The sequence below is a fragment of the Natrix helvetica genome, assembly GCF_964273705.1.
Source record: "Natrix helvetica genome assembly, chromosome: 1".
Taxonomy (NCBI): domain Eukaryota; kingdom Metazoa; phylum Chordata; class Lepidosauria; order Squamata; family Natricidae; genus Natrix; species Natrix helvetica.
In genome coordinates, this window is record NC_138548.1 from 120986536 (window position 1) to 120999942 (window position 13407).

At 42.3% G+C, this 13407-nt stretch overlaps 1 protein-coding gene across 1 annotated transcript; it reads left to right on the forward strand.

The window, feature by feature from the left end:
• The first annotated feature begins 494 nt into the window (after positions 1-494).
• Positions 495-12801, forward strand: LOC309397048 (membrane-spanning 4-domains subfamily A member 8-like). Its single transcript, XM_081962741.1, has 7 exons — positions 495-624; positions 1736-1971; positions 2707-2829; positions 3014-3070; positions 4399-4503; positions 8680-8793; positions 12524-12801. The coding sequence occupies exons 2-7, from the start codon at positions 1756-1758 to the stop codon at positions 12632-12634; spliced, it is 726 nt and encodes a 241-aa protein (XP_081818867.1). The 5' UTR covers positions 495-624; positions 1736-1755; the 3' UTR covers positions 12635-12801.
• The last annotated feature ends 606 nt before the right edge of the window (positions 12802-13407 follow it).

The window sequence follows — 13407 nt, forward strand, 5'->3', positions numbered from 1 at the left end:
CGCCCTCTGAGGTTCCCAAGGGAGAGTTTCGCAAGGAGCGCAATCGGAGGCTGGGATCGAGTCCCTCCAGCCTCGTCTTCACGCCGCTGCCGCTTTCCCTGTTCAAGCGCTAAAAAGAGTAATCCGAAAGCTACAGAGAGCGCCAGGGAAAGGAGGGGGGGATCCTACGCTGAACGAGGGCTACTTAAGAGCTGGGGTGGGTGGGTGAGTGGGATGGGGAGGCTGTGGTCTCAACGCGCGTCCTCTTTTTTATATTTCTGCCAATTCCTGCAAAGATCGTAGAAGTCTCCGAGGGGTTGAAAACGGATCCCTCCAAGCGCGGGATTTGCGCATTTGGAGAGAGACGCGAAAGAAATGTCGAGGGATGAATTTGATTTCAGGATTCGTTCTACCCTGGGAATAACAGGACTTTATAAACTTGGACAATTTTGCTGTCGTCTCTGAACAAGCAGAACGTTCATCGCCTCAAACTGTTTATTTGTTGCAACAGTTTCTTTCTGGAGTCCTTGATTAAGGTATGAGTAAATCCCTCCTTTTAGTAGACGGCGGAACTCCGCCCTCCACTTGTTCCTGTTATTTTCGTTTTTGCTGGGGCTTCCGTGTACTTCGCCTTGAGCGGTCGTCGTGAGTAGTTTTTTAAAAATTAATATGGAATTAATATGTAGTCTTCCCCCGCAGCCATCCAGCTGAGTCTTCTCAGCTACGAAGCCCCCGCAGGTCTTCTAGACGGGAGGATTTCAGGGCAGAATTAGCGGACAGGGAAGAGTTTGCAATCAGTCTTGCCCTGATGGAAGTGCCCAATACAGCAAAGGCGCCATATAAATTTACCGAGATTCAATATTTGAAGTTCATCGTTCAAAGAGGAGGGTGGATGGGTCGGATTTTGCTTAACTTTGACTTCCAATTAATACAGTTCAAGAAGGAAGAAGCTTCCTCTTAAGGTCTGTACAAATCCTAACTAGTGGGATTAATTCGGGCCATTGGGCCAGTTAGGACTTTACCGAATCGCTTCACTGCTTTCTGGGGTTGTCCGGAGATTTGTTAGAAAACCGAGGCTGGTGGTCAAGTTGTGTCTGATAAAAAAAAACACCTCAACACATCAAGGAAGCAAGGGTGTGATACTGATCCCTGCCCTTGTGTTCTTCATAGTAACTTGTTCTGTCCAAATCGGTGTTAACTTGCTGGAAGGTGGCAAGCAGCATGATCAGCCATGCCTGAAGCCTTTAAATTCATCTCCCCATAGCAGGACAAGAGAGAGAGAGTACAATAAAACTTTGCCCAAAGGAGAAATGTCATTTAGGTGGGTGGATCTGAGGTGGTGCTAAGATTAGAAAGACAATGTTTGCATTGAAAAATTTAATATAAGCATGTTCTCCATGTTCTGATTAACCTTTTCTCCCTGATATCTAGGGAGATTCTCAATCCTCCAGGTCATGGTTGTCCCAAAGGTGCTTTTAAAAAAGCAACTGGATTTTTTGGGGTTTTTTTCTTTGAAAACATTTCACTTCTCAACAAAGAAGCTTATTTGGTTTTGGCTGAAAGATGGGGAAAGAAAAGATTTCTATCCCTGAGAAAGTTGTATTTTTTTACTATCCTGCTCCGTGAAGACTTCTGGAAATCCTCTTCAGTTTTACTGCAGGCAAATATTATCTCATAAAGTGACATTAAGCAGAAGGGCCAGAATTTGCCTTCTTGATGTTAAGACATTAACTTTTCCCCACTTCTTTGTTTTCAGGTAACTTAGTGGTGGCAAGAATGGACAGTAGAACCGTAGTTCTCATCCCTTCCAATGGAGCAAACATAATCCAAACAGCTCCTGGATTGCCCAGTGTTGCTCTTCAGGCATCTGGAGCAATTCCATATCCCCAGTATGGAGCTCAGCAGCTTGGATTTTCCACTAGTGCTCCTCAACAAATCCCACAAAATGGTCCTTTGGAGAGATTCTTCAAGGCTGAGCCCAAAGTGCTTGGGGTAGGCATGCGTTGCTATGTTCCTGTTTGACTCCATTAAGTTTTAGAGCTATGTAGAGACCTGAGAGCCCCATGTTGAAGTTCCGGAACTTGGCTTGGCTGTCTGGCTCTGGAATATACTCCAGAAACCTCTGTTCTTCCTGGTGGTTTCATTTGTGTTTCTGCAAAAAATTCTGACTCGGATATGCATTATTTTGCTTTGCTCTTTAACTGAGAAAGTGGAGCTCAGCCAAGATTTCAACCAGATCTCTTTTTCTCCCTTCCCTCTGAGAAGTGCAACTGTTGGGCTTTTCTCCAGAGGAAACTAGTCATGGATTGGCTGCAGTCACTTTGGGCTTATGACCGTGATCAACTTCCTCCTGCAGAGGAGTCTGTAGTGAGAGGTGTCTTTTTTCTCTTGAATATCTATCTTGATATTCTTACAAACCTTCTTCCTGACAAGAGCGGTGCCACTGTAGATCACTCTAAAATCTATATCGTAATCTGGAGTAAATGTCTGGTACATAGTGACAACAGTGTCCCCAATCTGTCCCTTCTCCCCATTTGGATTTTTCACCATAGGAAACCAGGTGTTGGGCCAACACCTGCCCTGGAAGCTTAGAAGCCCCAACACCTTTGAAGGACTTTTCTAAGATGGATATAAAGTGATGCCTTTCCTGGGGTTCTAACAAATGAGAATGTTTTTCTCAGATTCAGTAAACAAAGTTGTTTTACTTTGTGTGTTTTCCTTCCACAGGCTGTCCAAATATTGATTGGGCTGATCCACATTGGCTTTGGGGCTATCTCGCTTTGTCTATTTTCTCCTTACTATCTTCCCTTGTCTGCAATTGGAGGTTACCCCTTTTGGGGAGGGATATTTGTAAGTATGTACTCATTTTTGTTGAGTCATGCTCCATGGCAGTAATGGCTAAGGGTTACCTATAAAAGTCCTGTTTGCATTGGAGCCTATCTGGCTTCTCCTGGGTGCCAGATTTTTCTAACAATTTTCCCCTTTTATTTCCAGTGGACTACAATCATTTATTTTTCTTTTTTGTTTTCTATAGTTTATTTCTTCTGGATCACTTTGTGTAGCAGCTGCGAACAGTTCAAATCATGGTTTGGTGAGAAACCTGTGTAGCATTTGAATTTCTTTTTATGCTGTTTCTTTGTAAGCACTCAGGGTCTTTTATTGTGTCAATTCTGTTCAGATACTACTTAGTCTTAAATCAACATTTGGGAAAGAAAAGCAAACTCAAAAGCCCCCCCCCTTTCCTTCTTTGATGAACTTTTGCTTCCAAGCCTTGCTTCCATTGAAAGTTCTATGTCAACAGTAGACAATGTTCAGCCATCCAGAATTTGAGCCTCTCCTGGTCCCAATTTCGTGATGAAATTTTTGCCAAGTTCCCTTTCTGATGTGCAACCTGCAACACTGCAGGTCCTGTCAGTACTATGACAAAAATGAGAGAAGCCTGAGAGAGTCACTGACTATCATATGGATGCTTGTTCTACCAGAGCTTCCTTAGTTGCTACTAGTCATGGTGCTAGTCCTGAGGAAAAAGGTGTCTTCTTGAGTTCTCTGAACCAGACCTTCAACATGCCACCTCCTTCTCCTCCTCCTCTTCCTCCATCTTAACAGAGGTTCCTGTTTCAAAAGTATTCCTACATGAAAGCAACATTAGGAAGCAGCTCAGCATGTTAGGAGTGAAAGTATGGAACAAGTGTGGGAATCCTCCTGGGAATCAAAGGGAGAGCTGGTGGTGGCCCTCCTGCAAAGGGCTTACTTTCTCTCCCCCCCCCCTTGATTTAAAGGGTGTTTATGGCAACATGGAAATGTTTTTGTCTTGTAAAGGAACACGGTGTGGATGCAAGAGAAGAAAAATGACCATCTTGATAGAAAAATACTACATTCCTGACAGGGGAGAATTAAAAACAGAGCAATTTTTAAATGTTCACAATTATCACTGTTGCCTCCAAGGGTTTCTCCATTCCCATCTCTCTAGTAGCCTCTCTGTAATGTTGTACAGCTAAAGGAGCATTTAACATCAACATTGAAGGCTTAGAGTGCATTGCGTCCTAGAATAAACAGTGTGGGATTTCTCTAACCGAAACGTTACCAGTTTTCCTGTCACTGTTAACCACCTGGCCTGCAATGGAAACTGACATCCAGAAAGAGAAAGAAGGAATTTGATAGCATTAGCAATTCAAATGAATTGTGGCATTTGCATTTCTACTGTGGAAAACTCTATTGTTACTGCTGTTTGATTCCTTTGATCTTAGTGAACTTTGTCTGGTTTCACCATTGACTACTTATATGTCATTAAACACACACATAGATTGAATTCTGTTTTTACCATATTTGGGGCTAATTATTTTTATGCTTTGCATTTAATAAGACTCATGCTGACACTGCAATTATAATTTCTCTCTTTCTGGTGTATTGCTGTTTCAGGTGAAATCCAGTGTAGGACTGAACATCACAAGTGCTGTAATGGCATTAACTGGTATCATGCTCTATATTTCCGAGTTGATCATCAGCGGTACTCCTATATTTGAGGCATGTGTTCTATTTCATTTGACTTTGTGTGTGTGTGTGTGTGTGTGTGTGTGTGTGTGTGTTTGTATGTGTGTGTTAAATAAGGACAAGCAATGTTCTGGACATCGAGGCAAAAAGTTTGTAGAAGTTTGTAGATTTCTTCTTTCTTCTCCAGTTTTTCCCTTTCTTTTCTTTTTCTTTTTTTTGGGGGGTGGGTAGGGGGATATATATATATATATTTAAAAATGGTAAATGTGTTTTAGACATACCATTTGACTATGCTCCTGTAAACATTTGGTTGTTTTACATTGGGGCTTGAGTACTGACGCAAAACAAGAGAGTGCTTTAGAATTTTATATAGCATAGAATACAGCTCAGTGGTGAAATCTAACTTTTTTTTCCTACCAGTTCTGTGGGCGTGGCTTGGTGGGATCATGTGACTGGGTGGGCGTGGCTATGTAGTCATGTGGCTGGGGGGATCAAAATACAGAAACTCGCTTTAACAATATCCTGCTGGAGCAGAGGGTTGGACTAGATGACCTCCAAGTCCCTTCCAGCCCTGGTTTGTTGTGCTCTTTCAAGGTATCCTCTGAAGCTGCATCTAGTGCCAGGTTTGTGGTCCTCCCTCCCTCCCCTTTTCCCCTCCCTCCCTATTTTTTTCTTTCTTTCACAGTACCCCCACCCCCTGTTTTTGGCCTAGCAGGCCTCAGGGAAGCCTCCTGGGACTCCAAATGCTAAAAAAAAAGTTTTAAAAAGGATTCCTACCATCACGCAACACAGTTGATTGTCAGAACATTTTTTTTTACTTTATTAAGCATTTTCTACTACCAGTTCAGATGAATGGCAGCATTTTTAACTGCCGGTTCAAGTATAAATCCTCATCCCTTCTTTGCATTTGCCACCCAGTTTTAGAAAACTGAAATTTAGGTAATTTCTGAAGCGTGGATAGTTTAGAACCACACCAATACCTGGGATCAATGGCTTGAATTTTTAGTATTTTGTAAAGTCATTTGTTTCTTCTAAGAGTTAAATCATAATAGTATCACATCCAGGGCTTTTCTCCTTTCCAGCCTGAGAGATGATTGGAAAGAAGTTGGGTGAAGAAAATAGATCTAGCTGCATCCTTATTGAGGAGGGGAAACAATATATCTTAACACTGGCTGATTCTAAATCAGGTTGCTGCCCTTAACCATACTCTGTTGATGCCAATTTTCCCATGAGATTAACTTTACCATATCCCCAACCCATGAGTAAGATTTACACCTGATGTGAGTAAGTCATCCTTAGCTGTGCTGGTCTAAAACTAGTTTTTTTCCTCTTATCTTATTCTGATCCCATCCAACAACAGCCTCAAGGTGTATAAAATCTATTTCCCTTCACCCATTATCTTGGAGAAAAAGTCAGGTGACCAAGAGTGGATATGTTAGGACAGTGGGGAGTCCTATCACTTTTCCTCTTTGGACTAGCCGGCCTCTGTCTTAACCATTTCTCTTTCTCCTTCTCCCTTCAGCACTTTGTTACTTGAAGTTTGCTATCCATCTACTCTCTCCTCCATCATCCCAAAGGTGCTTTTTCAAGAGGCAACTGGATTTTGTTTTTCTGTGAAGACATTTAACTTCTCATCCAAGAAGCTTCTTCAGCTCTGACTAGATGGTGGCGTCAACAACTCTCTAAAAGGATGGAAATGTCACTACGTTAAAATGTTTGCTAGCCATGAACTGACTGAATTGACACTGAATAGTTAAACTGAGAAAGAGTTATTGCGCAGGTCATAAAGTCTTATCTGACAGTGATGTACTGCGCCTGCTCTTCACACATTCCAGAGAGAGAGCTACTTCTGATCTTTTGTCCGGCTGCCAGGAAAACTGGCCGACGGAACTTTCTTTTATCAAAATGTAACAATTAGTTAGTTTTAGTTTTATTTCCATTTATTATTTTTGTATTAAAGTTTGTTTATTAATCAGAATATGCTTCCCCAGAATCTTTATTTTCTTTTTCTTCGCATATTAAAGTATATGCTGTTGGAAATCAGCCCGATCCTAGACCTCATTTTGTTCAGGGTGAAATCTTCCCCTGACAGGAAATGACCAGCTGTCTACAAGGAGTATAAATCCTTCCATTCCCTACCACCCAGTCAGAGCTGAAGAAGCTTCTTGGATAAGAAGGGAATCGTCTCCACAGGAAAACAAGAAAGTCCAGTTGCCTCTTGAAAAAGCACCTTTGGGACAACCATGACCTGAATGACTGAGAATCTCCCTAGACATTCTCTTCCATTACTTTTCTCCAGGCAGCAGGAAAAAGAAAACCCTCTAAATTTCCTATTGGGAAATGAAAGGCAAGCAAATTGCATCTATTTACTTTGACAGTGAGATAGGCAGTATCTACATTTGATAAATAAGTAAAATAAATCTATTTGTAGTATGGTTTAATCTCTCTGCCCCATCCCTGGTTGAGAAGATGGCTTCATCTTGTTTCAGATCTTCTGTCTTGTAGGATACATCTAATTGTGGCATGAGTTGTCTTCCTCTTTTCAGAAGATTAGTAGTCCTTGAGCTATCAGTACCCAGTGTCTTTTGATATGTATCTTGATTTTACCTTAAATTTAACTTGAGAGATGCCCAAACTGAGAGTGGAAGGAAGGCAGAGCAGACACCCCATTTCTGTTGTGGTACCCTGAGTGAGGGATGTTTTCCTTATTGGCTGATGATATGCTGAAAATGGATGGCAGCAAAGTCAGAGGAGAATACCAGTCTGTAACAGGTGGGATTTTTAGAAGCCAGGCAATAGCATTCAGGAGTAAATCAGAACAGGTGCAACAATGGGCAGGAAAGGGTCTGGCAATAGGGACTAGGTATTTGATGCCTTTATTATTTATGGTGTTGACTCAAGATAAATTACACACACCAGTTTGTTAGATTCAGGAGATACCACACATTGAAACAGGGCTCTTCCAAAGCAACAGGTGCAAATCAGAATCTTCCTAAATGATTGTAAGTGGTTCTGGGGGAGAGGAATAAAGTTGGCATATTTTCCAAATAAGGAAAATGAGCAGATTGCAAAATGAATTAGTTTGCTTTCATTGCTTTGGGTTCAGAAGAACATACACCCAAAATATTCTACTCTGTTTGGGTCATCATAGCCTGAGTAAGAATGATAAAGTAATGTACATCATATTATGACCTTCACAGCTGGGAGGTAATACCACAGTACAATGATGGGATGTCCACACCATGGTCTGACCCAGGGACTTCCACATTGCTACAAAGGCTCCACTCTCACCTTCTTCTGCTAACAATACTTACACCGTCTAGCATAAACAATATCCTTTAGCCGGTTTAGTTAGGGGAGTTGAGAATTTCTGCATCGGCAAATCAATGATTTAGAGTCTGAGCGTTGGGTTGTTGTTCTCTGCTTCCTCCTATATGAACAGCATTTTTGGGTGAATTAAGGAGAAACAAGGCTCAGGTGGAATACCTGCTACTGCACAATAACTTAACTTTTATGAGTTGATCTGAAATAAGGCTGATCCCCATTTGATTCTCAGTGATAATTGGAATTTCCCTCCAGAATGCTTCAGAAGATAAGAGATGCTAATAATGTTCCCTGATGCAGTTTTCTCATATCACACAGGCTGTACTGGCAGTCTTTAACTGAATAAACAACTATTCATTTAGTGACCATTCAAAGTTTCAGTAGCACCCAAAGCTATGGCCACTCCTTGCATTTATGACTGCTGCACTGTCTCCATAGTCACCTGATAAAAATTTGGGGGCTTGGATAGTAGCAATTTATTTAGGACAGTTGCAGCATCCCCTTTGCGACTTTCCCAGCCAGATTCTCATCAGCAAAGACAGCAGGGGTGGGGGAAGCTGGATTCAGTTAACAACCGTATGATTCTCTTAACTGCAGCCATTTGCTTAACAACAGGGGCAGAAAAGGTAAAATTATGCACAACTAACTTAACAACCTCCTTGCTTAATAATTGAAATTCGGGTCCCAATTGTGGTTGTAAGTCAAGGATTATCTGTACAGTGTCTCTGCTTTTCCCAATAAAATTGTTCCTTCCAGTGTTTCCCAAGGGAGCAGCTAGGAGTCCTTTTTAATGGTGTAGCACAGTCACTAAAATAAAATGCATACCATTACATTAATTTCTCAACAGATTACAACTCTCTTTCCACTTGTCTTCCTATTCTACAGGGTGTCGGTTTTGGCATCTCCTTTGTGCTGCTCTTGTTCAGCACGCTGGAATTTTGCATTGCTGTTTCCCTGGCTCACTTTGGATGCCAGGCAGCTTGCTGTACTCATGCCCAGGTAAATATTTGATACTCTAATAATAGCTTTAGCATTTCTCATTGTTAATGAATGTAAAGAAGATTGTCCGTTTTTCTTTTTTATATTTACCTATATCCTCCTAACCTGACTTTTTGCTTGTTTCTTTGCTATTACCTGAAGGTTAATAGTTACCCAACAGTTATGTCTAGGAGAGGTTTGAATTGTGATCCAACACCCTGTGAATATTTGCTTCTGCATATGGGTAATTTGGTGACATGAATTTTTCCCCAGTTTCTGTTTTGCTAGAGTGAATGTCATGAATAGAGCACAGTTTGTGTGGTCCCTTTATAATTCAGTTATGCAGAAGTTGATGTCTCCATTTTAGAGGGCTCAGTCCTCAATATTTTTACTTTAGTAGTGTGACTACATTAATTTAAAGTATCTGTTACTTGATCACATTTTCTCTTAACATTTTTTTAAAAATAGGTCTTTTTCATTTTTTAAAAAAGTAACATTATTTTTAATTCTCAGAAAAACAGCTGAAAACAGCTGTGCTACCTAAGGTCTCCAAATATAGATGTAGTAACAAAGGGGTTCTCACAGCACTACAAAGACCTTTGAAAAAAATCAGTTGGAAACAATTGAATTACCAACCAGGGACCAACATTCTGCATTGGCAAGTTTGGTGGGTTAGAAAGCCACGTCTGTCCCTTGTTCGGCCGAAGCAACAATTGGTTTCCTTTTGTACAAGTAACAAAGATATTCTCACCTTTCAGAAATGCTTTAGAATCAATCAATCAAACTTTTATTTATAAACTGCGCCCTTTCCTAAGCAGGACTCGGGGCGGTGTACAGTCATTATTAAAAACCATATACATATCAAAATAGAATACATATACATAAACATAGACATAGACGGAGGAGGTAGAAAATATACTGTGCCATATTTAATTAAAATACAAATAAGATTAAAATTCCCTTAAAAATTTCACAATAAGATGTTTGCCAGGAGGTGAAAGATGGAGCTATAAATCAGCTAAGCCAGCTAATTGGAACAGGTGGGTCTTAAGCTTCTGTCGGAAGGAGCGGAGGTCGTTAATAGTTCTAATATCGGGGGGGAGGTCATTCCAGAGGGTTGGGCCCATCACAGAGAAGGCTCTACTCCTAGGCGCCACCCGTTGGCACTGCTTGGCGGATGGCACCTGGAGGAGTCCCTCCCTGTGAGAGCGGATAGGTCGTGAGGATGTGTGAGGTAAGATGCGATCCCGCAGGTAACTAGGTCCCATGCCATGGAGAATAATTGGAGAGGCAGAAAATGGGACAGAACAAAGACTGAAGGGGATAAATATGACTTGAGCTGACAAAACAGAAGAAATCTAAAAACATTGCAAGCAGCTAAATCAGCATACAGAGATACCTGTCTTGGGTCCTTGGTGCTCTCTAGCTTGGTTGTTTTCGTGCTGATGTTTCATTACTCAAACTAAGTAACATCATCAGTGCAGGTTTATTATTTGGTAGTGAAACATTTGCAAAACAACAACCAAGCTCAGAAGCAATCAAGTCCCCTTATTGGAACCCTGAGCTACAAATATTCTCCTTTATAGATACCTGTGAGGTGGGTTGTTGCCGGTTTCACTACCGGGCACGTGTGTTCTGTTCAATGTAAATTGTTCTACACATATGCGCAGAACAATTTACAGTAAACTGAGCACACGCAGTCACTAAAAACCAAAATTGAGCCATCCCAGGGGTGGCGAGTGAACCGGTTCGGGGGCGTGGCAGGCCTGGGTCACCACCGGTTCTGCGACCTAGGCCTGAATTCCACTATCAGTTCAGCCGAAATGAGCTGAACCAGGAGCAACCCACCTCTGTCATTTCACTGTCATTTGAAGCCATTTCAGAAATCAAAAAATGACCTCCCCTGGAGGGAAATGCGTCTTCTTCAGGCCTCTAAATGGTTAAAATAAGTTAATAATGTGATAGCTTTTGTGAATAAATCACGAGAATATTATTTGTTTCTTTATTTATATGGTCCTCAATTAAGCTGAAATCTACAACAGGGGTCACCAACCTTTCAGACCTGAGGGACCACTAAATTCATAAAGTTAAATCCCGCGGACCACTAATACGAATCCAGCACGCCACTCACTGAAGCGCCTGGAGTCCCAGGGACAGGATGGGGTCCTTCAGGCACTTAGTTTGGCCACCTCTTTCTCTCTCTCTCTCTCTCTCTCTCTCTCTCTCTCTCTCTCTCTCTCTCTCTCTCCTCTCTCTTTGTCAGTTTCTCTCTTTCTCTCTTCCCCCTCTCTCTTTGTCTCTCTCTCATCTCTTTCTCTCTTTTTGTCTCTCTCTCTCATCTCCCTCTCTCTCTCCCTTCTCTTTGTCTCTCCTTTTCTCTCTCATCTCTCTCTCCCCTCTCTTTGTCTCTCTCTCTCATCTCTTTCTCTCTTTTTGTCTCTCTCTCTCTCTCATCTCTTTCTCTCTTTTTGTCTCTCTCTCTCATCTCCCTCTCTCTCTCCCTTCTCTTTGTCTCTCCTTTTCTCTCTCATCTCTCTCTCCCCTCTCTTTGTCTCTCTCTCTCATCTCTTTCTCTCTTTTTGTCTCTCTCTCTCATCTCCCTCTCTCTCCCCTCTCTTTGTCTCTCCTTTTCTCTCTCATCTCTCTCTCCCCCTTCTCTTTGTCTGTCTCTCTCTCCCTTTCTCATCTCTCTTTCTCTCTCTGATTCTGATCAGAGTGGTGTTGGATGCATCTCGGTCACTCGGGAGGACACTTGCCCCGGCTGCAGCCATGCGCTGCATCGTAATGGGCTCCAGGAGAAGGAGGGGAAGCGCGCTAAATTTAACTATGCTGCAAGAGCAGTGGGCATGGCATGTCATCACCAACAGCAGCAGCGGAAATAAACGGCTGGTCTGGGCCAGTGTCTTAGGTCTGAGAGGAAGTTGTGTGTGTCCGCGAGAGACCGAGGTGCATGGAACACCAACAAGGTCCGGAAGAAATGCCCACGAGACCCAGCAAGAAATGAAGCTTCGCTCCTGCTCTGGAATATGGAGCGAATCTCCATCCCCCGCCCTTCCCTTCTCAGGCCAGGCGAAGAATGGGTGGGAGGGGAAGGGGAGGGGTGGGACCAGCCAGCAAGGGGAAAAAAGAGATGCAGGTTGCCAACACCCGTTGCTTCAGTCTGCCTGCACCGCAGACCACCAATTTTTTCTCGTGGACCACCAGTGATCCACAGACCACCGGTTAGTGACCTCTGATCTGGAAGGTTTAGAACCATATGAATACAGTAACAAAAAATATAACCAATATATAACTGCGATAAAAACTAACACACAAAATAAAATCAGTCTCCAAAGGTCCTCAGGAGAAGCCAGGTACCAGTTTCCAGAGGACAATCCCAGTTGTCACCATCTTTATTTCAGAAGGGCATCTATTCTATACAGGGAACACTGACTAGGATCAGTGGGGTGGCAGGAGATTCCTGCCACACCTCTTGGTAGGTGGGAGATCCTGAGCAGACATTTTGCGAATGTGTGGATAAGGCTGGCAGATTTGATCAGTAAAAGTTACTTAAATGCCCATCATTTGCCTGTTAATTTATCATTTTAAAGAATTCTCTATCAGGCCATTGAGCTATCAAGGATTTCAGCCTCTTGGTGAGACTGCCAGCATCTCAGTTAAAAACACACAACTGGAGAATCTATTCCTCCTGCCTAGAGTAACAGATGTGTCCCTGAATATTTTTTGTGTTGATTTTTCTTTTCTGTTACAGTCAACCATGGTTTTTGTGCCTTACCAAGTCATCGGAGGCGGAGAAGTTGCAGCTGCACCAACTCCTCCTCCTCCACCAACTTACGATAACGTGATTACCAAAGCTCAATAAAACAAGAACACCAGGAAGGAAATGTGAAAATTGTTGCAACAGAAGTTTCAGGAGAAGCAATGCATTTCATATTACTTTGCTTTATCCTCCAGCTTGCTTGTTTATTTTTCAATTACAGCCTTTAAACATCAAATTAAATGGTGGCAAATTTAAAAGCTGTTTGATTTTACTTAATAGTTGTAACACTTTCCTAGAAACAAGAATTCATTGGCATATTTATGAGGAAATACACTCCCTACAGTGAATGAAGGAAGCTGTTTATTACTCTTGTTTATACTCTGGATGATTTTTGTTTTTATGACAAATATAAAATTAAGTAGGAGTTCTGATGCTACAAAAAAAAAACAGCTACTAAAATTAAAACATGTAATTGATACACTTTAGGTCAGCGATGGCAAACCTTTTTTGGCTCGTGTGCCACAAGTGGGGGGGTGCAGGGGGGTCTTGTGCTGGCATGCCGCACTCATAATGCAACGCGCGCCCCCACCATTTTTACATGCTTTTTTCGCCCTCCCCAGGCTCCAGAGGCTTTATAGGAACTCAGCTGCCCAGCGCGTGCATGCGCGCTGGCCAGCTAACAGGGCAGCGCCTCTCGTGCCCTGACAAATGGCTCCGCGTGCCACTTGTGGCACGCGTGCCATAGGTTCGCCATCACTGCTTTAGGTAGTTCTTGACTTACAACTGCAATTTGGACCAGAAGATCCATTGCTAAGTTGGGCAGTTAAGGGAATTGTGTCTGATTTATGGCCTTTTTTGCCATTATTGTTAAGTGA